General features: G+C 38.2%; 1 protein-coding gene across 7 annotated transcripts; it reads right to left on the bottom strand.

Moving 5' to 3' along the window:
- Positions 1-213: 213 nt before the first annotated feature.
- On the bottom strand, positions 214-19,917 carry exoc7 (exocyst complex component 7). Of its 7 annotated transcripts, XM_062442175.1 has the most exons (20): positions 19,733-19,917; positions 19,519-19,584; positions 18,186-18,370; positions 17,974-18,079; positions 16,183-16,405; positions 14,823-14,990; positions 14,470-14,481; positions 10,810-10,902; positions 9,019-9,087; positions 8,612-8,757; positions 7,897-8,049; positions 7,680-7,778; positions 6,898-6,960; positions 6,611-6,677; positions 4,452-4,517; positions 4,250-4,370; positions 3,525-3,684; positions 2,099-2,140; positions 1,436-1,569; positions 214-546 (listed from the first exon to the last, which is right to left on the bottom strand). In XM_062442175.1, exons 1-20 carry the CDS (start codon positions 19,808-19,810, stop codon positions 444-446), a joined length of 2,154 nt encoding a protein of 717 aa, XP_062298159.1. In that variant the 5' UTR covers positions 19,811-19,917; the 3' UTR covers positions 214-443. The 7 variants fall into 7 exon arrangements, 6 of the variants coding, with proteins under 6 accessions (XP_062298159.1, XP_062298153.1, XP_062298158.1 ...); XM_062442169.1 differs by lacking the exon at positions 9,019-9,087; XM_062442174.1 differs by lacking the exon at positions 14,470-14,481.
- Positions 19,918-20,061: the final 144 nt, after the last annotated feature.

The raw sequence follows: 20,061 nt of genomic DNA, 5'->3' as shown, positions 1-20,061 counted from the left end.
GAGCAGATTTTCCTGATGTCTGCCCCGTTATTTATTCAACCAGGAGCTCCCTGTTGTAACAAACATCTAATTATAAATCCAAACCTTTAAACTGGGGGACCGATGACAGAAAACACTCAACGTTCAGCTCTGTCTGTTATTTATCATGTCAGTGAACTAATTATCTGCTCTGTTGTGTAACTCGCACACAAAACAAATGATGACACACAATAATTCACAGAGTTCCCTTTTATTTATTTTTTTTAAATGTTAATCTGGAACGGCTAAATTACATAAATACATCATGTTCATATCTTTGTACAAAACATTAATCAGACACGACGAGGGTAACAGCAGTGAGGAGAGTGCCTCTGTTGTTAAAGGAGCTTGTGTTTTGTTTTGTACGTGGGGGGGAAGCAGGAGGGGGGGGGGGCATGAGTTTTGGTTTGATTAAAAAGTGCAGCTCAGGCAGACGTATCGAACAACTTTTCAATCATCTCCTCGATGTCCTCCGGTCGATACTTGTGATACTTCTCGGGGTTCTTGGTGAAAGTGATGTTGGCACATCTGGAGAAAAGAGAAGAAGAAAAGTCAGTGTGAAGGATCAGACAAAGAGGGAGGGGGGGGGGGGAATCATTTTTGTGCTAGTAATTTAAACATCTATTACAGCTGAAACATTTTGTTGTAGGACTTTTTGCAAAAAGTGCTACACATGTTGTACACGTGACGTTTTTGAGGGTAAATAAAATGACTGCAAGTAAATATAAAGCTTTATATAGTAAAAACATTCATAGTAGTGGCTCATTGATGTCAGTATTTCACCTATAATCCTGTGTTGAACATACTGGGACATATTCTTACAGCTACAACTTCTCCTAATTAGTGGGAATAGCATTATTGAGGGTTTAATAAACTGACAGCAGAGTCTCCATCACTGACAGTTAGATCTAAATCAAATATTGACAGTAAAACAATTAATTTAGCCAATGAGAAAAGTGCAACAATAAAACATCTAATTTAGGATCAATTTCCATTTATCTGGTGCGTCTATGAGGCAACTGCTGTGGAATAATGTGTGATGTGTAAAGTCTGAATAACTGCATATTTTTCCATAAATACATCATAGACATAAGGTAATGGAATTAATTGTCATAAGTGTTTGTGATTGCAAGAAATGTGCATTTATATATATATATATATATATTTATTTTACTCTCTAATAACAGTACTGGCCCAAAATGCCAGTATTGTTTGAGCTCTAATTAACATATATTTATCATTTATACTTTATTTAACTAAACCATTCAAGAAGAAGTGTTAAGATAAATATGTGTGGGTTTTTTCTGTTGATTAGTTTTGTAACTTTCAGACACTTAAACATTTAAAATTCACTGTAAAAAAAACTGTTGATATTTGTGAAGCTGATATTTGATGTTTCCACCAGCGTCTCTCTCACCTGTGCAGGAACGCTCGGTACGCATCAGACACCACCTTCTTCTGAGCCTGGCGGATGAAGTCTCGCTGCTCTTTGTCGGGGATGGCCCAACCCTTCTGGATCTTACACAACTCCTCCAACCCGTCGTTAAAACCCTGACAGAGAGAGGGAGGGAGAGAGGGAGGGAGAGAGAGAGGGAGAGAGAGAGAGAGAGAGAGACAAAGAGCAAGAGAGACAGAGACACAGAGAGAGAGAGAGAGAAAGAGAGAGAGACAGAGACAGAGAAAGAGAGAGAAAGAGAGAGAGAGAGACAGAGACAGAGACAGAGAGAGAGAGAGAGAAAGAGAGAGAGAGACAGAGACAGAGAGAGAGAAATAGAGAGAGAGAGAGAGAGAGAGAGACAAAGAGCAAGAGAGACAGAGACACAGAGAGAGAGAGAGAGAAAGAGAGAGAGACAGAGACAGAGAAAGAGAGAGAAAGAGAGAGAGACAGAGACAGAGACAGAGACAGAGACAGAGACAGAGAGAGAGAGAGAGAGAGAGAGAGAGAGAGAGAGAGAGAGAGAGAGAGAGAGAGAGAGAGAGACTCTTTCATGTTCGTGCTAAATTACTGAAGATGTTTCCAGTACTTGGCAACGTTCAAAGATATTTGTACGTTTGGTGCCAAAAGTGATTCTAACCTCACCTTGAATTTGTCTTTGATTACTTGCCGCTCTTTGTCTTTCAGCTGAAGGTGAAAAAAAGAAAAAAAAAAGACTTCAGTTACACAATTATACAGAAACATATGTGACATAATGCCAAAAAGATTCACAGGAGACTCTGCAGGCCTGAATATGAAACATTTTCTATGGATTTACTTAAAAGATGATTCTGAAATGTGTTGCGTTCAGTTGTCTGATCTGTTTCTAGATTCCTGAAGGGAAATTCACATTTTAAAAAATCTACTTAATTGTATTTGCTGCACTTAAGAACACCATGTGAATATTATCTGAGTGTCACATCAGAAATGAGTTCTCATAACCTGCTCTGGTCCCCAGATTCGTTAAGCTCAGGCACTTATGATGTTATCTCTCTTCACTTTTTCATTAGCAGACAGTGCTAATTAAGGTAGCAGTTTAGATTAGATTAGATTAGCTGTTGCTCATCATATCAGTGTTATCATAATTATGAGTTCTGAACTAATGTTCACACCAACGTTCAAGTCATAATTACATCTGGGATGTTTCTGAAACTGCCGATGTATCCGACATGATGCTTCATAATACAGAAGTAAATGAAAATGTAGCAAACATTAAATCACAAACCCAAATGTTCTGGTCTTAGCATCATATTTTTTTATAAGTGAAAGTTCACAAGTTGTAAGCATGGAAAACTTTCCTATTTCCAGCAGCAGTTATATACTTTCACTGGTTAATTTGCCTGCAGCTGTATTTAATTAACATTTCATATATACAGTAATGCAGCTCATCTCATTTTCAGGTTTGAACATAAATTGCCAATTAAAGATGTTTTAGCATCTTTCAGTTTTCAGCTTTTTTACTTCAGCTTTAATTCAAATCAATTTATTTTGGAAATGTTGAAAAGTGAACATAATTGGATTTGATAATTCAATAAAATGTAATTGAACCAAATCCTTAAATAACAGAATCCGCCAGGTCAGCATGAATAATTTAACTTACTATCTGTAAATCTAATTCAAGCTTTTTATTCTCCTGTTTTTATCTGTCTTACTCTATTTTAGCTTCATTTTAATACTTTTAATCATATTTAAATGTCTGTTTATTTTACCATGTGTTGCTTTTATATCCAGTCGTAAAGCAATTTAGGTTTTATGTAAAGCACTTACCTTGAATAACCTTGTTACTGATGTGCTATACAGTTTATTTGCCTTTCCTTAAAGAAACTGTCTTAAAGTATCATCACTGCTTGGAGCTTTTTATGGACTGACCTACAGGTCACACAAGCCCAATATGGGCCTCTGTAAAACTGTCACAGTATGAATTTATCCTCAGTGCCAAAAATCTTACAGCTGTGTTAAAGTTAACACGTGTGTACCAACGTTGGCGGACAGTTCGCTGTTCTTTAAGAATGAAAGGACATAAAATTCGGACCTTGGTGCCATGTTGGAAGACGGGCATGTTCCTGTCTGTAAGGTGCTCGGTGACTTTCAGCCAGCTGCTGCGGTACATCTGGATCTGCTGCTCTATCAGCTCTCTGTACGAAGTCTCGGCTTTCTTCTGGGTCACAGTTACCAGCTGGATCAGCTCGGACCTGAAGACGTGAAGAAGTGACGCTGAACGTTATAAATCCATACACTTAAAAGTTCTCTGTGTGTGTTTTTAGACTTTAAAACGTTTTTTGGAGTTGTGTGATCCATCACAGTGATCAACAAGGATTTATTGTATTTATTTATGTCAGTTACATCATTGCACATAAATTGAGTTACCAAGCAACACAGATGCATAGCTGATGTTCACTGTGATGGATTACACAACTCAGAGAATTCATTTTCATACTGTATTCATAAAAGAAAAGATGCCAACGGCTGTCTGGAATAGTAAAAAAAACTATGAAAAAAAATCAAATTTGCAACGTCTATTGCACTCCGCACGCAATTTAATACCCTTTATTTGGGATCTTAGTAAATCAAGCCCTTTGTGTTTGCTTTCTCCTTATTAAATACTAACAACCCACTTCAAGGAGAGCAGAGCTGCTGCGTCTGTGTGCGCCGCCAGCTGTGTTTTGTGTATCATTTCATATTTGTGTTTAGTGTTTCATTAGACAATTTCTACAACAGTATGGAGGGAAAAAAAGATGAAGGGAAAATGAAGCTCACTTTTCCAGCGACTTGAGGATGTAGTTGTAGTTGTTGTGCAGGAAAATGGCGCTCAGAGCTGAATCCTCGTACACTTTGGATTTGCTGAGCAGGTTGAGCTGCAAGTTCCCCAACACCTTACCTGCACGGATAAAAAGTCATGAATACCAATAAAGAGAGGAAGCTCATGTTAAAAGCAGTCGTGGGTTTCTTATTTACGTACAGATATAAGTGCTGAGGAGCCTTTTGTTGAACTCGGAGGTGTAGCTGCTCGCCGATGAACTGGTCTCTGAAATAACAGGGCATGTGTTAACACCTTTTTATTAAACCTTTTAAATTTACTCAATGACACACAAACACCACTTAATTTGAGCTCATACAACACACCATTCATCGAAATCTACATAAGTGCTCAAACTCCCCCCTTTTTATGCTAAGTATCCATTACAGTGGAAGGATGCAGGTTGCCAAGGTAACACGTAAAAAGTACTTCCTTTCAACCTGCACTTTAGCACACATGCACATCACGGCGGACTGTCCCGTTAATAGACTCTCCTGTCAATTTGCATTACTTAGCTGCAATTACACACCAAGAAAAAAACAAACAAACACAACTTAAATATATTCACAACCAAACATTCAGAATCGGACTCATCAGGGGCCTACGCACGGTCTGTTGCTTACCTCGGGGGTCTAAAGGTATATTGTAAGTGTCCCCCAGTACTAAGGGGGCCGAGGGCAAGGCAAGAGAGAAGAGAGAAAGAGGCACAAGTGCAAAAAAGGTTAGAAAAGATTTGTTAGTGCAGAGTAAGCCAAGTAGCACACACAGTAGTCAGCCAGGCGGCGAGCGGTCGAGGGTTTGAAAGAACAGGAGGGAAAGCAAAGCTGCGATCAATGGGGGGGGGGAAGAAGAGGGTAAAGAGGGAGACGGAGGCCTTCAAAACGCTTATTTATAACCCACAATTGATTTTATTTTAATCTACACAAATCTTTGTTTAAAAAAAGAAAAGAATCTGAACACGTGCAGGATAGAAGTGCGTCATGAAGGCTTCCTCTGAAAGAAGACGGAGAGAGCAATTTGAAGCTGCATGTGGCCAGTAAGAGGAAAAGTAGAGGAGGTGACGCTGAGAAACACAATCACAGACAAAGAGTGAGCGAAAGGGAGAAACTAGGGAATATATGACGGGTGTTAGATTGGTACTACTGGGTCACACTACTGGTGAATTATGTTCAAAGTGGTGAGACATCCACGTGAAGAAGGTCCATGTGATCATTATTTCTATATTCAAACACCTTCTGTCGACCTCAGTAATCTACTAATATGCACTTTTGTATGTGGGTCAAGCAGTGTGTGTTTGGATATGAAGTGTTTTATTGTTTTAACTTTGTACTCCAGCACTTTGGATGTGAAATGATAACATGAATTTGAGCTTAAAGCAACAATAATTGAGTTTTTGGCTGCTCAGCAATCTCTAAACACAACACTGACACACAGTCGCTTTATAAAGTTTGACAGCGAGGAGTCACCCACTTAAGCATGTTTTTTAACATCTTATAATGCTAATAATCCACCTAACATTATAAGCTTGAACCTACATTGATTTTTTAGCCACTTGGGGTCACAGAAACAAGCTGTAAACACACCATGGATTTTATTAGCGTATAAAGTTTTAATGTAAGCAAACCGTTAACACATCCAGCAGTTACGGAGCAACATTATCATTCATTTAGAGTCGTGTTTATGTGCAGCTGATGAATGCGAGGCCAATATTCACTCTCTCTGTTAGCTTTTTCCAACTCCTGAGGGAAATATCTGGCTCTTTAGCTGCTAAATGCTCCACTGTGTTCACCAGCTAGTCTACAGCTAACTGTGTGTGTCTGTTGTTTGGTGCTGAGCAGGTAGAGTAAAGAGGGTTTATCACAGTTTTTACTATAAATGGAGCTGAGAGAAATGCTTGTATCATTGCTAAACTGTTCAAAATCTAATGCCCAGTGGCTTTTATTCTATTCAATGAATTAAAGACAAAATTAAAGGTCCTAAAATCAGGGGATTATGTATAAAAAGGGCTTCTGGTAACTCAAATTAAAGCTGAAAGTCATAATTTCAACCTCATTGTTTCAATTCAAATCCAATGTGTTGGAAATCAGAGCTAAAAAATGAAAAACATATCACTGTCCGCATGTTTTCTGGCAAACATTACATGTAATATGAAGGTGAACTGAAGACTTACATTGATATTCCAGCTGTGAGATGTAACATGGCTTAATATACAGACCACTGCTGGTAATAGCACTAAAGGACACAGCATCTTCACAGCCTAGCAGGGGCAGCAGGAGGTCTAAGCTAATGAGCGCTAACATGCCGTGTTGATGCGGTTGTACCTTGTGAGGCCAGCATGGCTCCAGCTGTCTCGTGGAAGTCCAGCAGCTGCTGCAGGAACAAGATGGCCTGCAGGAGAGAAGAGGTCAAGGTAAGCATCATCTCGGCTTATTCATTAAACCGAGACGGTCGGCTCGGCGCTGTTAGCCGTTCCCCTGGAGACCACCTGGATCCCCGGAGAGGGACAAACAGCAAAGTCTTTGAGGGAAGGTGTTGAGTTTGAAGTGCAGACTGAGCAAATAAATCCACCGGTGTTACGCAACAAAGAGGTAACTGAGCGTTAGCTTACATTGCTGGTCAGTTCGTGGACTGTTCCATCTTTGGGCATGTTGTACTCCTTATCAGGGTCATTCTGTGTTAGACAAGAGACAATTCAGTCAGTAATGATTGTATGAGTAACAGGTGATGGAGATTAAAGGTCAAGTTCACAGTTTTTAAAGAGTGACTTAAAACAGTCAGGTTATATGAACAGTGGAAGAGGTTTAACTTGCTGTAATGATTCCTCCTGTTCATTCTGGCTATTAAAAGATCTCCTTCAAATGCTCTTTCAATGGAAGTGATGATGATCCACAGTGTCAACACAGTCATTTAGTGCAAAAATGCACATAAAAGTAGATGTTAAGCTTACATGAAGCTTCAGCAGTCTGAGTTAGTCATATCAAGTGGATATCTGACACATTTACAGTCTTTTTAGCATCAAATTCCCTCTTTGTGTTTCCCGGTTGAGCTGTGGTGGAAGTATAATAACAAAAACAGAGAATTTTGGCACTAAAAAGACTGTAATGATTTAAGATATCTACTTGATTTGACTAATTTGGACGGCTGAAGCTTCATATTAGCTTCAGATAAACTTTTAAATACATTTCAGCACAGAAGGACGACTGTGGATTTTTGTCCTCCATCATTTACATTGTAAGTGCATTATGAAGGGATCCTCTAATGGTCAGTATGAACAGGAGGAATGATTACAGCAAGAAAAACAGGTTTTAATGTTCATTTGTGCTCCTGACTGTTGTTTTAAGGTCGACTTGAAAAATTGTGAAAGCGTCCTTTAAAATGTGAGTTTCTTACCTTGATGCTGTCTGCAAACTCCTCCAGAGCTTTGGCTCCGATGGTTTCCATAGAGGTGATGAGTGTCGGAAGCTTGTTCTTGGTGCTCGCTGCTGTTCCCTACGAACAAACACACAGTGGATATTAAAAAATGAAATTAGATAAAAGATAATTAAAGGTTATTTCTATGTTGTTATTTCGACAGAAGGAAAATCTATGCAAATAACATGAAGGAGACCTGTAGTGTTGAGTCAAACTCAGACTTGTTCATTTTCAGGTGTCTGAGGATGGGGAAGATGGTGAGGACGGCAGAGTAGTCATGGCGCATTATGGCTCTGCGGGCTGCAGACACGATGTTGTCGCCCTCCAGCATCAGGTTGTCCAGCGCCTCCTGTGGACAGACGAGGTGAGAGGAGACAGATGAGACAAAAGGGAACTGATGTGTACAAGTTAGACTTAAAAAGGGACGTTCCACCCAATTACTCAGCCTGTAGAAACAGTTGTATCATGTTTTCTTTAACTCTGGAGAAGCTTATTCAAATATCTGAGAAAATGATCAATGTGAAATCACTCATGTATAGTACCAGTCAAAAGTTTGGACACAATTTTACAACTATGTCCAAACTTTTGACTGTTACTGTATGTCTTAATAAGAGAAGCACTGCTGTTCCCTGGACTTTTCAGTCGATACCTAAAAAAGGTATAGAGTACTGATACTCAGCCCTACATAGTATAAAGACAGGAAGCAAGGAAAACTGTTAGAGGTGTCTAACAAAAAAAAAAAAAAAAAAAACCACCTACCAGCACCTTCAAATCTCTCTAATTTACATGTCTTAACTCATTTATTTCACACTTTTAACAGTTTATGGTTTTAGGGGGAATTATGTGTGAACTGTTGAACTAATCCTTTAATGCACGTGACAGGTGACAGGTGACAGGTGTTCATCTCTGACCTGAATGAGGGAGTCAAAGGTCTTCTTCTGGTGGTGCTCGGGGATGATTTCTGCGAGGAGGACGTACTCGCTCTGGGCCAGCTTGACGAAGGCGCTGATACAGTGGATGTAGGAGTCGATCTCGATGTCCAGCACATCATCCTTTCCTGAGAGGTACACGAGGAAAGATCAAGTCAAGACAGGGAACCAAAAGATGCTGATTTAAGATGTGTGGCTGTGGTGTTGTGAGGACGAGTATATACTGAGATGAAGGTGATAATGTGTTTATGCTGCAGGTTGTGAATGTTGTTGTACAGCAAAAGGAAGTGAGACTTGTTAAAGCTGCAGTATTTGAGATTTTTATATTTATTTAATTTTTTTGGTGGTAATGTTTTCCTTCTCTTCCCCCACATGTTCCCGTCACTCACCTGCGGCGGCCCCGTGCTTCTCGGTCAGGGCGTCAGAGAGGTGTTTGACCCGCAGGTCGTGATCGTAACCTGGTGGGTGAGGGTGGGGCAGCAGGGGGAGACAGGCCTAGTCAAACCACCGCGGGGGGTCGTGACTAGGCCCGACGGAGGGACGGTGACACAAACCTGAACCTGGAACACCTGTGCTGACCACCACCAAGCACCCAGCAGGGGGGGAGGAGGGGATGAGGGGAGGAAGAAGGGGACACCCACTGCAGTTGGGTGAGTGGCGGGGGGCTTTGGTTTGTGCGTGTGAATGATGTCTAAGTTAGTCAGTTTGTGTTAAAACTACAGCAACAAGAAAAATATCACAACAGCTTTTAATTCATGATCCGTCCCCACTTTACCCCCCCCCCCCCCGTCTGACACTGTTACATATCACACTACTAAATACAGTTCAGTGAAGATCATTTACCTTTTTGTACCAATTTGGTTTTAGTTCAGTTTTTTTAATGTTTCACCAACACTCACCAGACAGGATTAAACTTCTTCTTCATTGTTGAGATTAATGATGTTAAACTCGCTAACTGCAGAATAGTTTGGTTATTTAATGTTAAAGTTATTGTTAATTCATAACTGACTGTTCATCTTTTCTTTGTGCATCACTGGTGACGTCTGCTCAGCTTTAAAATATCTACTAACAGCTGATATTATCTTATAACAGATTAACAGTCTCAGTGTTTATGTTGGCTGATGTTTGAGCTCATTTAGAAACTGTCCTGCTCAGTACGAGTTGTTTATGTTCAAATATTAATATCAGCTGATTTGTCAGATTTGTTTTTAAAAAACTGTCAAACATCAATGTTGACACAATCAGTCGGACTCTTTAATCATTTAATTATGAAAAATGGACAAAACTCTCAAATGATTTGCTGCTTTTATTTATCTTTTCTTTTTTTTTTGTTTTAATCTTTTTTTTCTCCTTATAAATTTAATACCATTGAGTTGTGTCCTGTTGATCCGACAAAACAACACATTCAAAGACTTCACTTTGGACACTGGAAACCTTTTTTCCCCATGTTCTTATTTGACATTTCATATAATTATTATTATAAATTATAATAATGAGATTAGCCAATAATTAAAACTGTATTGTAATATGCTAAATATTAAAATTAGTAATTGTAAAATGTTGTAATTCCTCTCCAGTTTTTGGATGAAACTGCAGACAGATTATTAACTATTGAAAAAAAAGCTCATTATCGTCTACTGGGTGAACTGGAGAAGCTGGAATATTTCTCTTCTGTGATTCTGTGGTGTTTATGACCATCTGTATACATATTTTAGGTATTTATATACTGCATATTTTCTGTTGTAATTTTAAGGACTGCTACAAAGAGAATTTCCACTGACTTTTTTTTTTTTTTTGCCTGCTGATTTTGGAGTTTTTTTGGTTTGTCTTCACTTTCCTTCTGCTGGAAATACCTTATCTTGCTGTCATATTTAGATTTGGTGGGATGAGAAAAGTAATAAAACCAAATCACGACCTAGATTCAGACATAATAATTATTAAACGATGATTTTTCGGATGGATTTATTTGCTTTTAATTTCCTGAATGAAGTTAGTTTTGCCTCCTGCAGAGCAAGATGACATTTCCAACATCTGTAAAGTATAAAAGCTGTTGTGAAACACAGGAGGTTTTATGTGTGCTTGTTTCTCTAAATGAGAAACAACAGAGAGGCAACACATAACACCGGTACTGTCAGCGAGGAGGGAAACAAGACACCAAAGAGAAAACCGAGGTGCGTTACCTTCCAAAGGAGTGAGGTTAGAGCCCCCCTTTTTCCCATCCAGCCCATGCTGTGAGTACTGTTTCAGAAGGTTCTGAGCCTTGCGAATGGTCCCTGGTCCCATAAACACAGAGACAGAGTCCAGAAGAGGAGGAGCAGGAGGAGGAGGGAGGAGGAGGCAGCGAGGTCCAGACAGCCAAGAAACAGAAAAAGAAGAAAGAAGAAGGAGAAAAGAAAAAAAGGGAGAGCTAGGAAGTGAGTGATGAAAACACAGACACCACATCCCTCCACCACCGAGACAGCCAGAAGAAGTTTGTATTTCAGAGCGGGCGGGGGGGGGTGGAGGGGGGGTCGGGATGGATGACCAGGTGAGCGACGCAGCGACTACAGCTACACCATGAAAACACACCCGATGCACATGTGCCAGAACACTCATGTAAGAGCAGAATAAACAGGTTAGATCAGTTATAAAAAACAGAAAAACAGCCATAACAATTAATATGAGTAACATGAACACATCCAGCATTATTATCTCTAATGTTACCATAAACAGTTTGTTATCAAATCTACAGTATGTATTAATAGTCTCAGGATTAAAACATATATATATTAAAAAAAATATATCTTGGCTTGTTAGTGAGTTAGTAAACATTCAGCACAATTAAAGCTGCATTCATTTCTCTTTTTTGCCACTTGGGGGCGACAGAATTCAATATCAAGCTCAAAGAAAAACAGCAACCTGTCTGACTTATCGTATCTTTACAGAGTTGTTATGTCTAGCGTGTTAGCACACAGTTACGTCTTTACACATGCAGCAGACACACAGCAACATTAGCATCTTATTTAAGTTGTGTTTGAATGTAAATCATATATATTTACTCCTTTTTCAGCTCTGCTTTGCTCTCCATTAGCCCCATTTGTGATCTAAGCACTCCCTAATTTACTTATTATCTTCTTCATACAAATACTGTAGCTGTCTGCATCTTCAAAAAAGGCAAAAATTCATTTTAAGGATTTGATTTAAACATTTTTATCATGCCAGACAGACGGAAGACATCTGTGAGATTTCAATTTTCCTCTATGATTTGTCTACAGAGTGCAATGAGATTTAACATTCAAAGAGCTGAGATCACAAATCTTGCTACATCTCCAACTCCTTCACAAAATATCTGTCTGTTAAGCTGCTAAATGCTCCACTTTCTTCACCACCTAATTGCAAATTTTGAAATTTTACTGTCTTAAATCTGCATGCGGGTGAGACTGAACCAAACAGTAAATGTGCAGTGAAACCAAAACAGCTAAAAAAAAAGGGGCTAAAAAGCTAAAAAGCTCCACAGAGCACTTATAGTCATTTGAGTGGAGCTTTAAAATAGATTCGATTGGTTCAGAAAAATCTCTTATTAGTAGCAGACTACTGTAGCTACAATAGATTGATTAATAAATCAGTATAATAGATATTTCAAAGTCTTGCATAACTCTTGTTTTCTTATTTCTAGACATTTTTCATGTGAGAGTGTTGTTAATGCATTTCAGCACAAGCAATAGCAAGACCAAGCTGTGAGTGCATGTCGATGGATTTCATTCAAATTCAAAGCGACGCTATTGTCCATAAAAGAATAAAGATTTTTTCTGCTCCAGAATTGAAACGCAGGAAGTAGATTATTATAAAAAGAGGTTTACTGGCTAAAAACTATTCTGAGCAACACGACACACACAAAGAAACATGTGTTACAAACCTTTCACAGCACACAAAATCAACTCTGCACGAGTAACTGACACAAAGACAAATCTACAGCCTCTAGTTTCATGGTGACTGATGGAGACGCAGCAGCAGGACGTCTTCAAGGCTTTCTTAACAATCTTTATTTTCTCTAAATCCTGACTGAAAATCCTTAAATAAACTATTGTTATGTCTTCTCAAGGATATAAGAGAGAAAGGGAAGGGAAGGTTAGAGCAGCAGGCTACACGTTTAATTATTTCTGTTCAATCTTTTGTGCAGTTTCAATGGATAATCAAACTCAAATATAGTTGCTATTATAATCTGCTGTTAAGACTACAGGTTACTGAAGCAATAGCACAATTTTCATCTATTCAAGCTGAACAATATGACTCATCTCTGGCTGCTTTAATGACATAAATTAAGACCTAATCTATTTAAAAATCCCACACTTTATTATTTTGTGTGTGCCATGAATTAGAAAACTCTCGTCATCTTATATCCAACAGTGATGAATAAAGAGCACCTGGACTTATTTCGACTCTCGTGAAAAGGCGTCTTCATCTCTGACTGACAGGTGGAGAGTCTCAGGTAGTTTTTACCTCTGTTGGATTGTTTACACATTCAGACTCACTGAGGTCACATGTGGTCCGTTAGTACTTTAGTCTGTCATGTGATAGTCGTTAATCTGGTTGATCTTGGCTCACTTTTGGGAATAAGAATTTAGATAAATAAACCATCTAGGAAACTAAATACTAATCTGACAAGGCAGTTAATCGATATATTGAGACTGATTTTGACTCAGCATTATGTGGGATTTGGTTGTAATATTGACATGTGTCTTGTTATATACAGTATGTTGTACTTTATTAAAGAGCTATTTATTAAAGGTCGGCTGATATGCTATATTTTTGTTTGAATGAACAGATCTATTAAGAAATATAGTGATGGATACATATGTTATTCCTCTGCGTCACAGAGCTACAAAAAACTTAGGAATACGTCAGCCACAACGCTGCAATGGCTCACATGTTCCTTCATTACCATGAATAAACACACTTTAGTTTGTTTTGAGTCAATCCCACACACACACACACACACACACACACACACACACACACACACACAGCTGCCGGATATACTCACTAGAGTAACAAATGTAGATTCATCCATCGTTAAAAATATTCCCCAAAAAAGCAATAATTCTTCTTGCTTTAGTGGCGTTTGCTTTAAAACTAAGATGCTGAGCTGTTTGAATAAATTACTGAGCCTATTTAAAAAAATAAAGTATATGTTTGTGAGCTGCTTTTGAATATTTATGTCTTGGGGCTGAGTGCTTTAGCAAAAGGTGAAGAAATCAGAGTAAGTTAATATATATTAGGTTTTGGCCTTTAAAACGTCACAATAATTGACTTTATCGATATAACATAGAGCTAATCCACATGTTTCAGTTGCAGTTACTGAATTGAACTCCAAGCAAAATACTGTATTAATATATGTGTATAACTATCATGATATAAAAATGAATTAAACTGGGATTGAAGACTTTATCCAAATCACGCATTTCCTTATTTTTAAGATGATTTTCAAGATTTTCCTCAACAGTTTTCTGCAATTCATTGTACACATCACAAATTTAGTTTTGCTTAATTGAGAGATTCTTGATATCAGTAGCTGATTTAGCTTTTAATTAACTGCACTTTTTCAGTCTATTCACACTGGTTGAACTCCATAGCTGTTGTTTCCACCAGCATATAACCACATTGAAACTAGAGGCTTTAATCTAAACTGAAAATAACCTACGAAATCTCTCCAGAGAACTAAAACATCTCTGCTGTCTCCATTTTTACACTAAACAGAAAAAAAACCACACCTCATGCTGTCACTTATTTGCCGTGAAATGTGGCATCTGACGGACAAAAAAAAAGCAAGCACGAGGCACACACTAAAGCTTTCTGTTTACCTGGGATGTAGACTGTCATCACAACATAGGGATTATGAAAGAGGAAAGGATGAAGGAACAGTTAGAGCCGACTGTAAAATCACAGGGACGGTGAGTAGGGTCATTATAAAAGAGATTGTTGAGGATACTTGAAACAGAATAAATGTGGCTGGATGGTGAATCAAACAAGACTTGAGTGTAGTTCAGTAGTTCAGTGTGTGAAGAAAGGTGCTGCTATTATTTAATAATCAACATTATGCAGAATCATGCGTGTTTGTTAAATTAATTTGTAAATTAAAAAAAAGAAAGAGTGCTTGGACAGGAGTGTGATTACCGCCTGAGGAGGTGTGATAATGGGTTTCTTTGTTGCTGACCTGGTCGCTTTGGAGCCTTTTTGGTGGGCGTGTCCTTGCGTTTGGTTTGGACGGCGGGCGAGTAGAGGATCCCAGAGGAGGCGCTGTTTTTACGGAAGTGATCCTTCAGGCCTTTGATGGAGCGATCCAGCTGGTTGGACCTGATCTGGTAGTAGACGTTCATGAAGTCTGCAGGGAGGCAGAGGGAGAGCGTGTTGAGCAACAGGTGCTACTGTGCACATTTTAAATATAAAAGTAAAGTAAAAATTATGAAAAAGCTGAAATTTGAAGCAATTTTTAAATTAAATCGCATTATTTAACATTAAAGGGGACAAATAATACTTTTTGTGGTTTTCTGCAATTTTTATACTGGAATGCTTTTGGATGCTAAACATAGTCTAAGCTTTAAAACTTGATGTTAACATATATACAAATGCTGCCTTCAACTCTAAAGCAACCTCTACTTCCTCCTCGAACTAACATCAGATTCATTACAAATGCCCACAAACGCTCGTCTATCATAAACCTTTGTTGTTGCTAAAATTGCAATCTCATATTTCAGGTCAGATTAGGACTTGAATACGTATGTGAAAATCCGACTACTACTATTTGTTCTCGTTGCCTCTGGAGCCGGCAGAAGTCTGCTAGTGGGCTCATCATGAGGGGTTGCTTAAAGAAACAGGAGCTAAAACGACCTGTTTCACACACAGGCTGAACTAAAGGGCCAGTATAACATAAATAAAGAATTTTTAAAACTGTAAATTATGCAAAGATATTCCAATAGAGCCTCAAAAAATAAATATAGAAACCTGGAAATGTGCATGATATGTTGTTTAGAGATATACATTCAGAAAATATCAATAATTTGTATCAGTGTACCAAAGTTAAGAAAGGATTGAAATATTCATTATTGTATTTATAGCAACTTATTGCTATCTAAATAAATTAGAGGCCAAATTAGCACAATATTGTCACATGTGTTACATGTTTAACATCCTACAAGGCAGACTCATGTCATGTTGCATTGTGATGAATAAACTAAGGTTACATCTTACTGTGTAGGGAATTTGCCACATTGACGTCAAGCCAGCCTGATTTTCTACAATACATCGTGACTCTTTTCTCTTATTATAGAACAGGTGCTATTTTCACTCTCGAAGAACAAACCAGTAGCAATGAAAAGGCCTCTGATTTCACCACCTCAACAATCTAAATCCTCTCTCTCTTTTTCTCTGAGACCTGCAATACAGGAAACCTAAAACAGACAGTGGAAAGGGAAGGAAACGCCGAGGCGGAGCAGTGAAAAGAACACTGCAGCATTGGGACAGGAAGTGAGAAATAAAAGGTTGCGACAGATGGACTAACTAATAAAAAGCAGTACCCTGGTTGCGTCCATATTCCACCAGCCAGCCGGCGATGCAGATGATGTCCTGGAGGACGGCTTCGGGCAGGTGTTCGAGCACCACCTCCTCCTGCACCTCCAGCTCGTCGTCCATGCTGATGGCATCCAGAATGAGGATGGGGGGAACGGGTTTGCTGTAGCGGGTCAGGAGGCTGCGGAACTCGGCCTCCAGCAGCTCTTTGCCCTTCTCAAAGCGCGCTTTCTGCAGGAAAACAACAACAATACCATTTTAAGGAATTGCCTTTTTTATGATGCTGCTAACATACAGACATTTACACTTAAACTACCTTTGATGGATAAAGCTCAGTCGTCAATGAAGAATTGTGCTAATGATTTGATTTGGTTTCATTTATACTATTTTTTTGCGCTTTTTACATTCAGAAATTCATTGGCATGTATTTTGATAATAGAATAATAGTCAAAAAAATGAAAGAAATTTGCTGGATGTAGCTGAAGTGGTATATATGATCTTTGTGTTTTGGATTGCTGATTGGATGAAACAACACATTTAAACGCTCTTAGGACTTATAATGTTACTTTCTGACATTTTATAGACAAAACAATGAATTGAGAAATTAAAAAAGCAGCTTAATCGATAAAGAAAAATGATCGTTATTTGGAGCTCTGGGTCTTTATTTGGCATCTGGTGTATAAAAGGTAGTAGAGAAAAAGAAAGATAAAAGCAGCAATCAGCTAAAAATACTATGAAAAGAAGGAGGAAACTTTTTGTTCTTTCACAGAATCACACGTTTCACTGCTCTCACTGATACAGACACATCAATTCCATCATTTAACACTATTAAAGAGCAAATTCTGCTGCCTGTTTAATAAAGTCAGACATGAACAATCACTGAATGCCAGGACGTTACGTTGGGACTCTGATGTCTCCTACATCAACAGCCTTGCTTCCTTATTTATTCACAACCTTTATTTATTTATATCCTGGTATTACAAGCTGCTACACTGTGATGCAACATCATACCATGACAGTGCAACATCTGCCGTCCAGTATCACACTGTAACTGCTGCTCCAGTACTTCACTAGATCATTTCTCTCTGACTTTTCTTCTCTTTTTAACTTCATTTCATTTCATTGTAATTGTGGTTCTTCTTTAACCTGACTGAGTCAACAGCAGATGATATCCGCAGTGCATGTACCCAGTGTCTGTGCAAATAATAAGAATCTTTGTTTAATTCCTGTTTGTTCACATGCTGGATGTATTTGAAGTGTTTTATGAGTATACCAGCATGAATGTAGAATATAAAGAGAGAGTGCTGCTCAGATTGTTATTGTGGTTGTTCTGGTTTTTTTTGTTCAAATTCAAATTTATTTCATTGTCATTCTCACCATAACCATAATGAGATTTCTCACAGGGCCGAGTAACAATAATAAAAAACATAAAATAAGAATAAACCATCACACAAAAATATAAAACCTCTGAGGTGCTTAGTGCTTAAATGAATGTAAGTGCGGCAAAAGTGGCGTGAGTTAATTAAAAATGTGCAAATTATACTCTGGTTGCAGCTCGATATTAAAAAAATATGTTTTATTGACTCATCTGATATGAGAATAATCTCCTCAACAACATTTTCTTTGCAGATAAGAGATAGAGACTGAGAAAATACAGTTATGACTTTGATCTTAGGTGGAAGAAGACGTGCATTTCTCTCTTTTCCTGCATGTTTTACCTGTCATGCTGCTGCAGCCGTCACATTAATCTGACATCATTCAATTCATATACATATAAAAAGATCAATTTAATACTGTACCACTGTGTTGAGTTCGGGGCTGTCGGGGTTGTTGTCTTGAAAGTATTCCACAGCTTTCTGAATCTTTGCAATACAAGCAAGATACTCATCCAGTCTGCCCGTCGGTCTGGAACAGAAAATACCTTTTAGGATTCATGTACTGGTTTTTTCATATCTGATCAAAATCTATCAAAACTTCTTAAAAGATTTCTAAAACCACGTCATGCTCTCACCCCTCTCTGATGATTCTGTCGGTGTCTTTGGCCACGTGATAGTAGCTGATGACGTGATCCATGCAGGACAGAGTTTTGTCCACGTTCTCCTGCAGCCGCTGCAGGTTCTCCGTCTGCTTGTGAACCGGGATGATGGAGTTCTCCAGCTGCATCAGGCGGCTCTCGAACGAGGACAGGATGGAGACCTTTCAAGGAGAGAATGACATCATTAAAGGGAGAAAAAGGAGGAAAAAAAACATTGTATGAACAATACTGTATATTGTTTGTGGATGTGGAAGGAACTGGGTCAAGTATTTCAGACACAGGAAACAAATATCCTGAAGTATATCGAGAAATAATATATATATAATAATATAGCCTTTAGTGTATATATATTCTAAATTAATGTCATCTACATAAATACATGAGCATGTTTGAATTGTCTTGAAAACATCACAGGAAAAAAAAAACGTTTAAACTTCATTTCAACTTTAGGACAACTGAGGTCATGTTTGTGGATGGAAATTAGGTTTTATCAACTTCAGAAGTGTTCACAAATTAAAAATCAACACTTGGTCCATATTTAATAGGCTGTGTCGATGTCTGTATACACGCTATATATTTAGTTAAACCTGGACATGTAGTCCAGGTTCTCGATAGACCCTAAATACCAGTTTAAACACCAGTTTTAGATTTGTAACACCTTGTTTTTAAAACAAAAGGGGAAATTATACTGTTTCTTCTCCATCCAGACCACAGGAAACCAGGTGTAGCTTGTAAACCACTAAACATACACCTGTCAAACCTGAACTACAGTCTCATGAAAACATGAAAAAAGGGTAATGTCCCTATTTCTCCATTCACACCTCACTAGATCTAGAAGAAAAATATTGAATTTAGACTTGTCAAACCTGGACTAGATGAACAGATAGAATAGAATAGAATCTTTATTGTTCATTGCACAGGTACAACGAAATTGGATGCAATCCTTTGGTGCAAAAAACAAAGAAAATGCAAAAGATAAAAATACATAAAAGTGCACAAGATAAAACTATGAATAAATAGATAAATAACAGCTCCATGTATTGCACTTAAAAGAATGAATGGATTATTGCATACTTCAATTAGCAGCATTTAAAACCAAGGTGCAAATTTGTGAAACCTTTCTTCTATGCTTAACACAAAAAGGGCAATTTTGCAGTTTTTTAAACATCCACACTACACAGCAGCAAGTTTAAACAAAAAGCTAGTATCCTGACGTGAATTATTCTTCATCTATGACTAAATAAACTTGTTGCATGGTTTAGAAGATGAAATGTTGGGACATTGTGTGTGTGTGTGTTGTTATTCATACCATGCCCTTGGTCAGCTGATCACTCTTCTCCAGGTTTTCTCTAATGAATGAAAGAGTCTCCTGCTCCTGAAACACAATGCAGGACAACAATGACTCTCTTAAAGCAATACATAACCCATGATAAACAATTTAAACAAATCAAGCATGCATCTTTTTACATTTTGATGAATATGAATAACACAGGCTCGTTGCTTCCTGTGCAGCCATGTCTGACCTGCTTCAGTTTCTCCTCTATCTCTCTCTTCCTGGCAGATGCATCCTCGGTAGGAATCATCCTGCCGGTAATTCCCATCAAAGCACGGCCACCAGTCACTTCACAAGAGCCAAAATAACCTATTCAGAGCATAAAAAGGGACAAAAACGACGCTCCAAAAGCTACTGTTGTGGATTGCTTAAACAATGATGTCACCAAACAGGACGTTTCCGGTTAAAATTTCAACATAAAACACCCTTCTGTATAATTTTATACCACAAGATTTTTTTTATGTAAGTAAAGCAGCTGATTCATAAACCTAACACGTTTTATTAATATGTAACAGAAAG

This window comes from Scomber scombrus, chromosome 21, assembly GCF_963691925.1.
Source record: "Scomber scombrus chromosome 21, fScoSco1.1, whole genome shotgun sequence".
Taxonomy (NCBI): Eukaryota; Metazoa; Chordata; class Actinopteri; order Scombriformes; family Scombridae; genus Scomber; species Scomber scombrus.
This window is presented reverse-complemented; position numbering and strand designations above follow the sequence as displayed.

Coding starts and splice junctions, on each gene's coding strand:
- exoc7 (XM_062442175.1), bottom strand. CDS start 19,810: ATGGGAATTACCGGCAGGATGATTCCTACCGAGGATGCATCTGCCAGG. Junction 18,080..18,185: donor GACAGAATCATCAGAGAGGG/GTGAGAGCATGA, acceptor TTTCTGTTCCAG/ACCGACGGGCAGACTGGATG. Junction 1,570..2,098: donor TAATCAAAGACAAATTCAAG/GTGAGGTTAGAA, acceptor TCTCTCTGTCAG/GGTTTTAACGACGGGTTGGA.